This window comes from Caretta caretta, chromosome 4 (assembly GCF_965140235.1).
Source record: "Caretta caretta isolate rCarCar2 chromosome 4, rCarCar1.hap1, whole genome shotgun sequence".
In the NCBI taxonomy this organism is placed as follows: Eukaryota; Metazoa; Chordata; order Testudines; family Cheloniidae; genus Caretta; species Caretta caretta.
The window spans coordinates 31693962-31710159 of record NC_134209.1 but is presented as its reverse complement, the minus strand read 5'-3'; the positions used below and the strand labels follow the sequence as shown (position 1 = coordinate 31710159).

At 41.0% G+C, this 16198-nt stretch overlaps 1 protein-coding gene across 1 annotated transcript in view; it reads right to left on the bottom strand.

Moving 5' to 3' along the window:
• MMRN1 (multimerin 1) overlaps nucleotides 1-9076 on the bottom strand; it is a 56403-nt gene extending 47327 nt beyond the window's left edge. Inside the window, exon 1 of the mRNA XM_048847627.2 lies at nucleotides 8403-9076. Within this exon, the coding sequence (XP_048703584.2) occupies nucleotides 8403-8959 (557 nt within the window). The 5' untranslated portion in view covers nucleotides 8960-9076. The remainder of the gene's footprint in view (nucleotides 1-8402) is intronic.
• Between the last annotated feature and the right edge of the window lie 7122 nt (nucleotides 9077-16198).

Genomic DNA, 16198 nt, shown 5'->3' with positions numbered 1-16198 from the left:
ATCCCCCAATTACTTCGGTGATTTGAGTACCATCACCTTCTCGGTAACAGTAATTAGCAGTCCAATGTGACTGCATGGAGCTGAGGACAGGATAAGGCCCTGATGCAAAACCCACAGAAGTCAATGGGAGTTTTTCCAGGGACTTCAGTGGGCTTTGGATGAGGCCCTTAGTACTTACTAGGAGCACAAGTGGCAGAATCTTCCCTTCCTTCATTTTCAGTATGAAATCTGCCTTTTAAACCACTTTCAGCACACAAGAAACAGGCGGTGAAAGAAAGACCTTATGAGAACATATGGGGATACCTAGCTGCTGTTCTTTTTCTTGACACATTTATTCTAAGAATTAGTGCATTAATTTTCTAAAGTGTTAATTGCATTCATATCTGTGAGAGTTCATATTTTCTGTGCACCTGATAAGAAATACAGCAAAGAACTGAATGTCAGACCTGTGTGAATGGTTTGGAACTAAATCCTAACACTAACTGGCCAAGTTGTTAGTGTAATCTTAATCTGTATAATGGGAAGAAGTGACAATAATGTGAGAAACTTGCTGCTCACATGGAATGTGAAACAAAGCGTATGTTGACCATTAAGACAAAGGGCCTATTGTTAAGTGAACTAAACCCCTATCAAACTTTAAGAATAATTTTCAATAATAATGTTAAATTGTGCAACCTTTACGAAGAGTGGAAAATTTAATTTAGGAAGAGTAGAATGTTTCATATAATATCCTGTGTATCAGAAAAAGTGTTTTTAACTGCAAAATGTACTAACCACATTACTGTGGAAAGTCTTGATAGTGCAATATGTACTTGGAAGTTTGCAACATGTACCAGAGAAAAGGAGGTATATGTAAGTGTCATGTGTAAAAAGGGAAGTTATGGCTTGACAACAATCTGTCTATAAAAGATAAAGTTTGGGTTACTGATCCAACAGACAGAACTGGGACCAGACTGTCATTTGTATCATTGGTTGCAAGCTTTGGTTCCATAAAGATTAGGTATCATACACCTCTTCTTTTTATGAGCTATTCTTAATAATATAGGCAACTTTATTAATAAAGGCAATCACGCTTGACTACTTCTATCTCACGATTTTATTGTTACTAAGACCGAACCACTAAATACATATGTTCTTATGTGTTACCTTTATATAGAGAACAAACAAACATCTCTATCATTAAAGTAATTAGTATAACGGGGAGAGCGGGAGCAGTTATTACCACCTTAAAAATATTGCAGACTTGAGAAAGCAGAACCATCTGAATTTAGAGCATCACTTCATCACAATCTGATCTGAAGAGGAAACTAAGTACCCCAATTTGGCCTCTTACTGAAGGAGCTAAGTGAAGAGCTATACCAAGAGTATTCCTCTGTAATAAATGCCTAGTTCATGTTGCAAAAATGCCACTTGGAGAGATGGGCTGGATTCCTTTAGTACTGTATTTCCAATACCATAGAAAACAGAGCCTGCCACTCCAATACCTTGTAATCTTAACCACCAGCCTGAGGCTTAGAAAACCTGCATTTTAGATGTTGCTGTTTTTCTAAGCCACAATGTTTGTTTTCAGCAATTAGCATTTTCACTTAAGTTTCATAATTACAGGGCACCTCACGTAACACCTCCTTCTTTCCTTCCTGAGCGGTTGCAGGCAAAGATAAGTGATAGTTTTTAGTGTGTTATGATACCTGCAGAGCAGAACTCCAACAACCTTAGGTAGCCTTTACTGTCACTCTGTGTGCCAAATCCCCAAAGTGACTCATCCCAAACTATATATTGTAGTTATTTGTAATGTTAATATCACAACCGAACTACATCACCTGTCTATTCATTCCATGCATGGGGCAGTACTACTGGGAGTGATCATCCATAACGTAACACTGTTGCAGTACTGATTCAAATAAATCAGTCTCCCACCATCTCCCTGAACTGTATCAGCCCTATTCAACCTAGCTAAATGAAAAAGTCCATGCAGGTTGCAGGTTTTCCTTTGTCACCTTACAGAAGCATGTTTAGTGACCCATCAGTACTTAACCATACTAAACCTTTCACTTCTGCATTCATCAGTGACTTTCTTGTAAGTATTCTCTGTTAAAGTTCTATTGGGACATTAGCATTTCCTTGCCACAGGGCTATAGTGACATATCAGGTAGTTACATGGACCAGCCATGGAGGTACATTATTACCCCTAATACCTAGCATATAACAAAGCAATGAGTTGGTGAAATAATGCCAGTACCTGGTTTAGCAATACGCTTTGGGCGTTAGGATCATAATGGAAGTAAATGTGCTCAGAATACACAGATAGGAAAATTAAAAACTGCTAGACTGGGGGATTAGAGACAAGGTTCAGGAATACCATCATGCTCCTTACACTACTGTAGAGGAATGGTATGTTGCAGAAGTACTCACTTAGGCTTTGGGAAGGAAGGTGGAGGACCATTCACTCTTCAAGTATCTCCAGCTAGTTACGAGAGCAATCTTACACAGGAGGCCTCTCTCCATACAGACTGTTGTGAAAGTACAGTAATCACAGCCAGCAGATAAGATAAAAAGCAGGGCTTAACATGGTGTGTCTTTAAAATACAGGGATATCCAAGGTCTTCCGAAATCCACTCAAGAATCCCTCTCCTCTGAACTTAAAAATCCAAAAGGCCAGATTCACCACCATGTGCAATTCTGGTGATGCAAAGCGTCCATAAACGTGGCTTAACCAATTGGTTAAACCCGGTTTACAGCTATTCTCTGTCATCGAAGCAGCCAGATTATACTGGTGAACATTGCACATCAGCTTTTATTTCTATGTACACTACACATTCCTCCTTGTGAAAAACATCACAAAAAACATACAGGGAACTGCTGATAATTTCAGAGCTCTGGTTATGTCTAGGAATTGCTATAGCACACACATCAGCTATGACAACTGAGCAAATCCATCATGGTTGTTGGGTTTATCAAACCTTTCTCTGCTTAATAGATGTAATAATAGCAATGAGCAGCAGCATAGTCGGGGTGGAAGGGTAGGTTTATAGATGTCTCAGACCCTGTATGGATTAGCCTGTGACTGGCTCTGTAACCCCAACATAATAAAATCATTACACTACCACTTGCAGTGAAATATTGCAGTAATCTAACCTTTGTTGTAAATTAATACCCTTGAGTCATATTGGACTCCAGGGTGTAGTTCCAAAACAACTCTTGATTTAATTTTTATTGTAACTTTCTTGCATATGGCATTTTAAGTATTTAAATGACAACTAGTCCTAAAACAGTAAATTGCTATCAATTCAGGGTTTGGCTTTTTACAACACTTACAGCAGTAAAGCCCTATAACAGTTGTCAACCCAGTGTTGTTAATATTAAACAGCAGCTCTCTCTCCGAGGCCCACTGAAAGTCAGTTGTAAGGTTTTGCGCTTCTATAGCACTTTCCATTTTAGGAACATAATTAAGTCCAATTCCTGAGACCAGTGGCCAGTCTGAATAGCCATGCTCGGCTTGGATATGGGAAAAGGATAGCAAGATCTGTTTAGCTGCAGTCATGCTGCTCTGCCCACATAAAGTCAATGGACTTTCTCTGAATATACACTAACTGAGAACAGAACTGGGCCCAAAATGATCACATATATCATCCAGCAAGTCAATTTGAGCTGGAAAATTAGCTTTGGTGCAGGTTGTCCAGTCAACTAATATTTGTCTTATGTGGAGTCAACAGTAGTAATGTGCTTAACTAATTAATTAACTTAGTAGATAACAAGGAGACAGAGACAGGGTCTCTGACTATAATCCAGTTCTGAACAATGTTCAACTTTGTGTGTCAGGCTCCATTTTTCACTGCTCAGGCCCACCTCTAATTAGCTAGCACTCATTGAGTGTTCAATTGTGGAAGCCCTGTGGTGTGGAATACCCACTAACTTAAAGAACTAAACCCTACTCTGTCACTCAGAAACTAGTTTGAGTGGTTGGTAACCTTTGGTATAGTGATGAGCGGTGGCAAAAAGTATTAATACTGTTCAATGGATACATTATGCCCCTCTTTGAGACTCATTTCTTCTGCATGCCCTACAAGAAAAGAACTGCGCTGAACAGAATACAAAATCAACCAAACCTCTAATTAGTTTTTCCCCTCTGAGTTTCTCTGTGAGTCCCATCTTCAAAGGGTCATTCGGTGAAAGTGAAGGTGGCTATTCAAAAGAAATATAAGGAAATATTTTTTCACATGATGTACAATTAGACTGTTGAACTCACTGAGGCCAAGAGCTTGGCCGAATTCAGAAATGCTTTAGACATCTATATGGATAACATGATAATCCAGAAATATAAAAGGAACTGCTTACAAAAAGGTTATGAAGGGACAAAAACCCTCATGTGTTAGGGCTTATTGGGGGAGAGGAGGAAATTCTTTTCTGAAGCAGGTTATCCCATAACTGCCTACTGCAAAACTTTTTGCACCTTCCTCTGGAACATCCGGTCCTGGCCACCACTGGACGCAGGATACCGAACTACATGGGCCAATGCTCTGATCCGGTATGTTAGTGCCTATGTTTGGTGTTTCTGTCTACTCGAGTTGAAGCTCTTTGGCACAAGCACTGTCTTCATTGTGCATCACGTAGTGCTGAGCACATTACTGTCAGTTAACAGATATAACCCTGCCATTAGATATTATCATGAATGCCCCAATTAAAGGGACAATAACTTAAATCTCCCTGTATCCAGTAAGTATTTACCACATTTATGTAACTACATTAGGCTAGAAAACTAAATTTTAAAGTGGCTAATCCAGTTTTTAATTCTATTTCTGTATAGGATCCCCTTGTTTTTGGGTTGCCACATTGTTTGACTTTCTGCTATTATTTTAATGGATTTCTATAGTGAATTTCATTTTGCTTTGATTGTCTAGCATGAAGTGGCCTGGTGGGGGGAGTATTATCTAAATAAAGTGATCACTAATAATGATTATTTAGTGCCAAATTTAAAACTATGATAAACTTAAGAAATAAAAAAATATTTCTCTTAAGCATATGCATATACATATACACAAACAAAGCAGCACACAGCGAACTGATGGAATTTTTCCAAAATTTGATTTTGACCATTTTTTGGACAAAATTTTGAATACTGACCAAAAGGAATGAATTTATGAACATGCTTGTGAAAAACAGGCATTTTTTGCATGCTGTAATGTATATGTAAATATGCAAAAGAACTTTATCTGAATTTCTTCATTGTCCCAGAAGACAGTTGGACAATAATCAAGGTTAGGTATCACTGAGGGAATTTCCATTTGACAGCACTGGAAACCGAGTTCCTCCCTCCACCAAATACATCACTTTTTATATGATAAATAAACTTATGTTTTTTCCCCTATTATCTCTTCGCCTTCAAGGTCTCTGCCTATTGTGCACGAACCTTTCAACAGCAGTGTGCCTGTACAGATGTTAACACACTGGGTTGCTGTAAAGGGTATGATGTCAGCTTATACAAGGTCACTGGAAGAGTCTGTTTCAAACTGAATGTAACAAAAGATTGATGTTCCCATTCAAAATAAAGTAAAGGGCAAGTTGGATTTCTAAATTAACTTAAAGATATGCATTTTAAAGCTATTAAAACCCGCTATTGATGTATTTGTGCTATGCTAATGTGTTACACAATGAAGGAAACTCAAAGAAAGCCTTATGTATTGACATCAAGTTTTACCTTGTGCCAGTCTATTTTTATTTAACACCATACTGCAAAGAAAAAGGGGGGGTTAGCTGTAATCATCTTTAAGTACTTTGTGGGGATGTTAAAAACATTTATTAAAAATAGTTAATACTTAGCTCTTAAATAGCACTTTCATCTCTCAGTCGATCTCACAGTGCTTAACAAAGATGGTCAGTATCAGAACCCCCAAATGTTAGAGGGGGAAACTGAGGCAGCGGTGAAATGACTTGCCTAGGGTCACCCAGCAAGCCAGTCACAGAGCCAAGAATAGAACCCCAGTCTCCTTAAATTGTTGTCAACATACTCATATAGTTATGACTAGACCTATATTATGGGACGACAGAGAATTAGGATCTTGGAATGAGAAGCAGAATATTAACCATTCTACCTTAAAGACCATCAGCATGAAATCTAATCTGGTACTGTAGGAGTTAGCTCAGAGTGACAGGTCATGCAGCTTGAGTTTGGCATTCTGATCCATCTTATTGCCCTATACTGCAACTCATCCCTGGAGTATCTGAATGCAATATCCAATTCTTGCTTTGCAACTTCACCTGCTGCATGGGGCCTGAGCAAAACAAGGTATTTGTGTTGAGAAGTAGCTTAGTCCTCAAGTAACCCCACTAGCTTTCATGGGGCTCTTCATGGAAAAAAGGTATTGTTTAACATGAGGTATGGTAATTTCTACTTCTGAGTCACACCCAGCCCTGATGGGTGTGACTCCAGTGAGCTCACTTACTCCAGGGCTGAGTTTGACCCTCTATATCCATTTCCTCATCTACAAAATAGGGGCAATATGTACCTATTCCATGGTGGTATTGTGAACATTAATTGAAATTTGTGGGATACTGCAAAGGGAGGTCTGCCGGAGTTGGCTATGGCTGTTTGAGGGGTTGAGAAAAGCTGAGAAATGCCACTTCCTAGTCAGTAGTTACACCATCTGGAAGCTGAATTAATGTGGAAAAGCCTAGGGACTTCAGTTTTATCAAGGGTTAAAGCTGTCACCCATTTCTTGATTCAAACAAATATGAAATTGGTGATACAGTTCCATGATCTCTCACCAATAGAGAGATCCAGTTTAACTTCAGTTTACCTAGCCCACTGTGACAAGCAGTTTGTTTTAACCCACTATATTCATCTTAGAGAACTTCAGTGGAATACTGCTTCTATGGAAGTGCTCTCCTTACTGTAATCTCTTCCTAGGTTAAACCAAATAGACTTTTGTCGTTTGTGTCTGTTATCACTTGTACACAGATCCTGCTCCAAAGCCCAGTAAGGTCATTGCCCAAAGGTTTTAGATCAGGTTGCTGCATAATGTGCATAGAGATGTTTAAGAGTTTAATTTTGTTTAGATTAAAAAGAAAAACAAGTCTACATTTTTAATGTTAAAATGTAAATAAGCACTGTAGAAAAGGAAACCTCTATTGTATAGCCACACAGCACTAGATATTCCTGAAAAATAGCAACACCTTGCATCATTCCGCCAAATATCCAAACTCTTAACAATTAAGGAAGCCTCAACACTTCATTGAGGTAAGTAAGGATTATTGTCCCCATTTAAAGTTTAAGAAATTGAGGCACAAACAAGCTAACTGACTAGGGAGACTAGACAGCAAGAGTGAAAAATCAGGACAGGGAGTGTGTGTGTCTGGGGTGGGGGGTGGTGGTGATGGTGGTAATAGGAGCCAACATAAGAAAGACCCAAAAATTGGGACTGTCCCTATAAAATTGGGACATCTGGTCACCCTATAAGTGACTCACCCAAGCGAGTCTGCCCAGTGGTGAGATTATTCACTAAAGACAGTTGGTCTAACAAGTACCCAGTCATGAATGTTAACTGTGCTGCAATGCCACTTGGTCTGGCTTTCAATTAAAACGTTTTGTTTGGCATCCTCATATTTTAATAGTTTGTGATCCCTTTAACAAAGAGACCAGGTGGGTGAAGTAATACCTTTTATTGGACCCACTTCTGTTGGTGAGAGACCCAAACAGAAATGCGTACAATAAGAGATATTACTTCACCCACCTTGTCTCTCATCTCCTGGGACCAACATGGCTTCACCACCACTGCATATCCTTTAAGAGGGGCAGTTCAAGAACACAAAGCCAAACATTTTTTAAAAGGCCTCTATGTTTGTGCACCCAAAGAAGTGGGTGTGCAATCTCTTGGACCCACAAAAATGAAAATTCAAGAGGGAGAATTTATACACCACACTGCTCAATATGAGTGCCTAAAACAGCAGGCATAGACCATCTACAATAAAATGTGTGTTGTGGGCAGCTACTTAAAACCTTGAAGTATATTGACCACAGATAATTAGGTTATTCCATCTACCATTCTAGTCATACATGACAGTGAGGACTTGTACATTGGGTTTAAAATAATAAGCATGACAGGCTAAAACTCTGTAGTCTTTACTCAGCCACTACAATGGGCATGATGTTAGGGGGCCAAAGGAACTTGGCAATCATGAGTTTGCAGTTGTGGGTGCATGGACTTGGATACACTGAGTGTAGACAGACCTTGAGTACGGACTACAGATGTTGGCTCTGGCTTCCTCCCACCCCAGCCTTCCTCAAATCCAAGTCCTATTGAAATCAATAGGAACTTTGCCTTTGATTTCAGTAGGACCAGGATATAGTCCATGGCCTTTATAAGCAGTTCATAAGATAAGAGAATAAAATATGTCGCTTTCCTTACTTTCCTCGGGTAGTTTCAAAGCTGGATTTTTTGAAGTCAGCATCCTTCTTAGTGCTGGTGGCACTATAGTACGACAGCCTGGGAGATCTGTTCCCTGTTCTTTGCTGGCTTTTAACAGCCCCTTGTTGGGGAGGTATCTTTCTAGGAGTGCTCTGTGGAAAGCTCCCTGTGCTGTTGGATAGGGTTCCTTGCTTAGGATTAGCACCACCACGATTGCCGTTTCCACTGGACTGTGTTGTAGGGGTAGAGGTTCTCTTCTCCTGGGTCCCTGGCAGGGTTTTCAATCCCTGAACCTCTTCTATGGGTGCAGGGGTGATTTTCACAGCATGTTCCCATGATGTACTTGCTGCAGCTGTTTGGGTCTCAGAAGGGGTAGATATAGGGGTTGCCATCAGGTTTCTGAGGCTGTGTGTTGCAGTAGGAGGTGAAGTCAAGTCTGCATGGCTTGGTTGGGTTTCACTATCCCTAGTCATGGACCAGGGCTTGCCAGTGGTAGCAGATTCCAGGCTGCCACTCTGTAAGTGAGATAGAAGCAATAAGAAGATTATCTCCTTCATCCTGTGTTGGTTTGTAAGAGTCACACGATGTCTTGCACGTATTCCTTGTGTGAGGATCCTGCAGCCGCCTTCTCCTCCTCCTGAGGCGCGGCTCTCAGAGTGAACCTGCACGGAGAGTGCTCTGCCAGTTTTGTTTCTGCAGAAGAGGAAACAGGTTTTTAGTATTTCAAAACTGACTGAGGAAGCTCAATTTCCTGTTTCTCTGCAACCTGTGCCCCCTTACAGGCCTGGAGCCTGGAAGCCTTAGGGGAAAAGAATAAAAAGGGTTATCTGCTGAAGCTACAGGATGAAGATTAATGGCACAATGTGTACATGGAAACTTTGTCAGTGAAGTTAGTTGGGGATGGGGGGGGGGGGTGGGAAACAAACCAATTAAGTAATTTCCCTTTCCATGTATCCATGCACAGAACTGTCAAATGTGCCACTTAGTTGTTCATATTTGCTGTGAACTTTCTATGGAGTTCCCTAGAAAAGAACTTGGGTGGACATCAATACACTGGTACATTATGTAATGTTTGCCATGTTTCTCACTGGAGTTTGAATACTCAAGCAAACAACTGCTGCAGGAATGGAGCTGGTGGGAAGAGATTGCCTTTGCACTAGACTGAAAAAGTATAAATGAATAGAACAACTTTATCTACATGCTATGAGCCAATACCTGGCCCCTTCCTTGTAACACTACCCTGTAGGACCAGAGCACTCTGAAGTTTATGACAAGGAGTACTATAGTTATTATGGACGCATTAGCAGTAACTCCAGAGTTGAGGTTGCATTCAAATTTTGAATTTAAGACCTTTTTATATTTAACAATTGAATTTAATCTCAAAATTTAATATATGCTCTTTGTGGGTCAACTGAATTTTCTATAATAGCTTTGGTCAAAGATTTACTAACTTTACCAGAGGAAACTTTTCTGAATGAACCTTCTTTGAATTTTTTCCCTACACTTATAAAATGTCCCCCCATCCTCTAACTAAAGAGCCACAGCAACTCACACACACACACACTTCCATTGCAACTCTGACACAGGCCATTTCTGAAAACATTAATTTTAAACACAAACAGACTTATTCCCTGTCCTCATTTTAACCTGCTTTATCTCTCGGATGAAAAGCCAGTGGACATTTTGAGTTCTATTGGCTAGTTTTGTCCTCTGATGCTGCCAGCCTGACTCCCTCCATCTCCACTCAGCACAGAGACCACGAGGAGCTAAGGAAGAAAAACAGGCAGCAGTAGGTATTAAAGAGCTTTGGGAGCCATAGGGAATAGACTGAAGATCTGTCAGGCCATGAAAGGTAGAGTGGGGCAGTCAGTGACTAATGGGGCTACGTTAAAAGTTCCTGCCTATGTATCAGGCTGATGGAGGGAATCAAGTCTTTATGTGGTTCATACAGACTCATCTCCCCTTAGCACTGAAGATGTCTTGACTTCACAGTACAGCAGGCAACAGTGAACTAAGGAACCCAGGGGGGAGTTGACAGCATGCTCTACTCAGCACTAGACTGGCACTTCCTCCTGGTCACTGTGGGGAATAGCTCACTAGGTCAACACCCTTTCCCATAGTTGCTCACAAACCCGCACCTCTCTCTCTCACGCCACAAGCTGCTACTGCCTCTTTGTGACTCAGCCCTCCAGCCAGGTCACCGGATGCATTTTGCCCTCCTGGGGGTTGGAAAGTCTGTCTTTACCAGCAGCCCTAGGGAGTCTTCCCACTCCCTGCTTCACAGTGCCACTCTCTCAGCAGCTGGCAGGGAAACCTGGGCCCACCCTCTCCTCCAGGTTCCAGCTCAGGGACCCGTAAGTTAACAGTCAAGGTCTGGTCTTTTCTAGAAGATTACTACCTTCCCCTGAGCCCTGGCTTGCCTCCCCTAGACTCCAAGTTTGTCAGCTCAAACACACCTCCCTTCTCCAAGGCAGTAACTACAGAGTTTCCTACCAGCCCCCTTTTGCTTCCAATCTCCTGTCTTTATAGTCCCAGCCCAGCTTGTTCCTCCTCAGGTGGGCTCCTTCATTCAGTCAGGGGATTACTTGGCCACCTGATTCCCCTCAGCTGTGGCCTGTTGGGTTATGTAAAGGTTCAGACTCACCCCTACAGTGCCTCCTGCTGGTAGTCATTGGGAATTAGCTCATCCAGCCCCAGAGCATCCTCTGCAGGCCGGTGATCCACCTCACTGCCAGCCCCCGTGTCCCTCCCAGGACCCAGTGCCCCTTTCTCTGGGGTGCTGGCCCCCTGGCAATACCCCCACACTCTCAGGTTTTGGGTCTTCCCACCCAGGGGAATGCCCCCCACCCTCTAACCCCACCTCACCTCAGTTTGGGCTACTGCCAGTCCCCACTTAGCCCCTTATATCAGGGGCTAACTGCAGTGTATATGCCACTCATCACCAGCAAGGGGGTTTGGACCTGCTGCCTCCGCCTACCCATGGGCTGCCCCTCTGCAATCCTGCACCTATTTGGCCTGTAGTCAGGCCTGCAGCCTGAGGCTTTCCAGGCTGGAGATCCCAGCTCCTCTGGCCCTTCTCCAGCCCTGCTCCAATCTAGGTGTCCTGCTCAGCACCTTGCAGCCAGGACCTTCTCCCTCCCCAGGCAGAGGGGGACTGATTGGGCTCCTGGCTCACAGCCTCTTATAGGGGCCAGCTGGGCCTGACTGAGCTGGCCACAGCTGCTGCTGCTCCCTTAATCCGGCTGGGCTTTTCCCCACAGCCCCAGCCCTCTCCTCGGGCTGGGCTCAGCCCTCTCAGGGCCAAAGCGGGTAACCACCCCACGACAGGTTAATTAGCTCCCTTCTCAGTCTCCATCAACCCTTTCCAGGCAAGGGTGGGGTAAACACCCCATCACAGGAAGGAATGAAACAGAGAAAGTGTGTGTGAGAGAAAGTGTGTGTGTGTGTGTGTGAGAGAAAGAGAGAGAGAGAGAGTGTGTGTGTTTGCGGGCAGGGGTGGCCCGTCCATATAGGCAAACTAGGCGGTTGCCTAGATGCCAAGTTAAATGGAGTTCCAAATTTGAGGAAAAAATAAAATGAAAAAATGAAAAAAAATACAAATAAAATAATGAAGATGTCATAATTTCAATTCCTGTGTGTGTACGGTGGGAATATGAATTATAATTCATTTCTCTACCTTTCTGAGAATTTATTAATATGTCAAATCTTTTATTTACTGCAAACCTAAATAATATTTTAGTAATTTTGTTTTTCAATTTGTGACGTAGAGTCAAGATGACCCACTTCGCAATTTTGATAAGCAATAACTCAGCCACAATGAAACACATCTGCCAGTGGCAAGAGCTTCAATGGTAGTGACACCTAACTCGAATATACGTCAAGGTCGCTTAGCCAGAAATTCATGTAGAGCGGAGATATCGCATGTTGATACGTCAAACGCTCGTTTTAATACACGTCAGGGTAGATGGTTAAGAACTGAGCGAATACTGTGGAAAAATGTGTTTCTTGGTGTCAAAGAATAAAGAATAACGTCTTTCAGCAGAATAAATCCAAAATGTGAGTATCTTTAAGCGTTATTAAACCTTAGCGTTATTATCGGGCTGTATAATTATGAACTTTTCTTTGTTATAACTGGTTCACAAGTAATAAATAAGGTCCATAAAAGAAAAGTAACAGCTTTAATGCTTAATAGACTATGAAAGTGATGATGTCACACTCCAAGAGGGTATCCATGAGGAAGGAGATTATTTTCCAAACAGCTGGCGTTGGGTTATAACATTGAAAAAGGTCATTTTATTTCCATGTAAATGCTGTAACTAACTGTTTTAATAGATAAGTGAGTGTATGTTACTAATCATTGAACATTTTACCAGTGAAAATACATGTTGGAATGGCTGCAATGTGGTTTAAATTGCCAACCATGTGGTGTGTCAGCCATCCTTAACGCTATAATGCTTGCAGTCGAGAGCCCTGTACATAACAATATTCAAATGCCCCATGGCAGAAAGGGGAAAAAGAAAACCCTCAGGAGCTGAGTATCATAAACAAAAGGCTGAGAAGGAGAAGGACCAAGCAAAAAAGCAGGGATCCTTCCTGAAATATCTTCTCTTTAATCCAAATAAATAATGAAGCAGTTCACAGCATCCAGATGAAGGAATTTTACTTGGAGAGGAGGTTAGCTCACATCCACATGGAAGCAGTTTGGAACATCAAGATGAAGGTATATTACTTTGAGATGAGGGTAGCTCACATCCGCAAAAAAGCAGTTTGGAAACTCAAGATGATGGAAACTTACTTCTAGATGAAGGCAGCTCACAGCTTCAGACCTATATGGAAATGGAGAAAATTTATTCACCTTCAGAGACTGTCATAAATGTAAAGGGAAGGGTAAACACCTTGAAAATCCCTTCTGGCCAGAGGAAAAACCCTTTCACCTGTAAAGGGTTAAGAAGCTAGGATAACCTCGCTGGCACCTGACCACAATGACCAATGAGGAGACAAGATACTTTCAAAGCTGGAGGGGGGAGAAACAAAGGGTCTGGGTCTGTCTGTGTGATGCTTTTGCCGGGGACAGAACAGGAATGGAGTCTTAGAACTTAGTAAATAATCTAGTGTTAGATTATGATTTCTTTAAATGGCTGAGAAAATAAGCTGTGCTGAATGGAATGGATATTCCTATTTTTGTGTCTTTTTGTAACTTAAGGTTTTGCCGAGAGGGATTCTCTAGGTTTTGAATCTAATTACCCTGTAAGGTATTTACCATCCTGATTTTACACAGGTGATTCTTTTTACTTTTTCTTCTATTAAAATTCTTCTTTTAAGAAACTAAATGCTTTTTTCATTGTTCTTAAGATCCAAGGGTTTGGGTCTGTGATCACCGATGCAAATTGGTGAGGATTTTTATCAAACTTTCCCCAGAAAAAAGGGGGTAAGATTTGAGAGGATTTTGGGGGGAAAGACGTTTCCAAACAAACTCTTTCCTAATCATAAAAATACCAGTGTTAGACGTGTGGTGGTGGCAGCGAAAGTCCAAGGGCAAAGGGTAAAATAGTTTGTACCTTGGGGAAGTTTTAACCTAAGCTGGTAAAAGTAAGCTTAGGAGGTTTTCATGCAGGTCCCCACATCTGTACCCTAGCATTCAGAGTGGGGAAGGAACCTTGACAGAGACACATGCAGAAATTGAAATAAATGAAGTAGAAGAAAGAAAGGATGAGGAAGTTACAAACAAGTTACAGTATGGGTAATCATGGACCAGATATGATGACAGTGTGTGGCAAATTCTCATGGAACATGAACCCGAACAAGTTCATGAATTTCCCTTCCTTAAGGATGGAAATAAAAGAAAATTCTCTGCTCAGCATTACAAGAGGAAACTCATTAATGGGGAAGAAATTCATCAAAACTGGTTACAATATTCACTGTCAAAGGACTCCATGTTTTGCTTTTGCTGCAAGTTGTTTAGAAATCAAGCAATTGGTACATCACTTACTGAAAATGGTTCGAAGGACTGGAAAAACATATCTTCAATTCTCTCGTCACATGAAAAGTACAGAACATTTGGAATGTTTTCAAAATTGGAAAGAACTTGAATTACAATTGAAAAAAGGAAAAACTATCGAAGAAAATTTACGTATGATCAAGGAAACAGAAAAATATTGGCAACAAAGATTAGAGCATCTGATTGCTTTAGTGAGAGTTCTTGGTGGGCAAACTTTAGCATTCCACGGCCGTGGTAGAAATGAAAAATTATACACTCCAGGTAATGGAAACTTTTAAAAATTTGTTGAATACCTAGCTTTGTTTGATCCGGTCATGATGGAGCATCTACGTAAAATAACTGATCATGAAACACAGGTTCATTACTTGGGAAAAAATATCGAGTGAACTGATTCAAATCCTAACAAATGCCATTAAAAAGAAAAGTGTAGAAGCTGCCTTTCTGCAAAATACTTTTCAATAATACTGGACTGTATAGCAGATATGAGTCATGTTGAACAAATGACGATCATTCGTTTTGTGGATATGGAAAAGTCTGCAGATGAAGATAATGTTGAAGTGCTCATAAAGGAACATTTTTTGGGTTTCATACCACTGAAGGAGACGACCGGAGCATATATGACTGAAACTATTCTACAAGATCTTGAAACAATGTCATTATCTGTTGCAAACGTATGTGGCCATGGCTATGATAATGGGAGTAATATGAAAGGTAAAGACAATAGTGTGCAAAGGAGAATGATGGAAATCAATCCGAGGGCTTTTTTCGTTCTTTGCAGTGTGCATTCTCTGAATTTGGTTGTCAATAGTGCTACTAGATGCTGTTTGGAGGCAAGCAGTTTCTTTGACCTGGTGCAATGTGTTTACGTGTTTTTCTCAGGCTCAGCATGCCGTTGGGAGATTCTGACTCGCCATGTGAATTCGCTAACTGTGAAACCACTTAATCAGACAAGATGGGAGAGTCACATTGATGCTTTGAAGCCTCTTCGCTATGAACTTGGAAACATTTATGATGCCCTAATTGAAATTTCTGATGATACTACCTTTACTGGATCATCTGGCAATATGGCACGTTCAGATGCAGAAGCTCTTACAAATGACCTTTCCAAGTTCAAATTTGTGACTTCACTCATTTTGTGGCATAATATCCTTTTCAAGATTAACCTCACTAATAAGCAGCTTCAGGAAAAGAACTTGAACATACATTCTGCTATTCAAAAACTGCAGCAAACAAAAAATATTCTGGAGGAATTCAGAAGTGATGAAGGGTTCGAAAGAACACTGGTAGATTCTCTCGAATTTGCTGAAGAAACAGACTTTCCGACAGAATTTGAACCAGAGTCAGTTCACATTCGGCAAAAGAAACAGCAGTTTTCATATGAAAGATGAGACACACCCATTCAGAAGCCAAAACAAAGGTTCAAAGTGAATTTCTATTTCGTAGTCCTTGATACTGCTATTCACTCGGTTGACGAAAGATTTCAACAGATGCAGCAGGTAGAGTCAGTATTTGGCTTTCTATATGTTATCCACAGCTTGCAAAAGAAAACAGCAAACCAGATAAGAGCATTTTGTATAAAACGGGAGTCGGCATTGACTCATGAAAATTCAAAAGACATTGATGCTACAGATTTGTGTTGTGAGCTTCAGGCTTTTTCAAGATGACTTAAGAAACATTCCACTCCTGAAGAAATACTGAAGTTTGTTTGTGAAAATAAACTCACAGCATTTTTCCAAACATTTTTATGGTTCTGCGCATTGCCAGTTTCCGTAGCTAGTGGGGAATGTAGCTTCTCAAA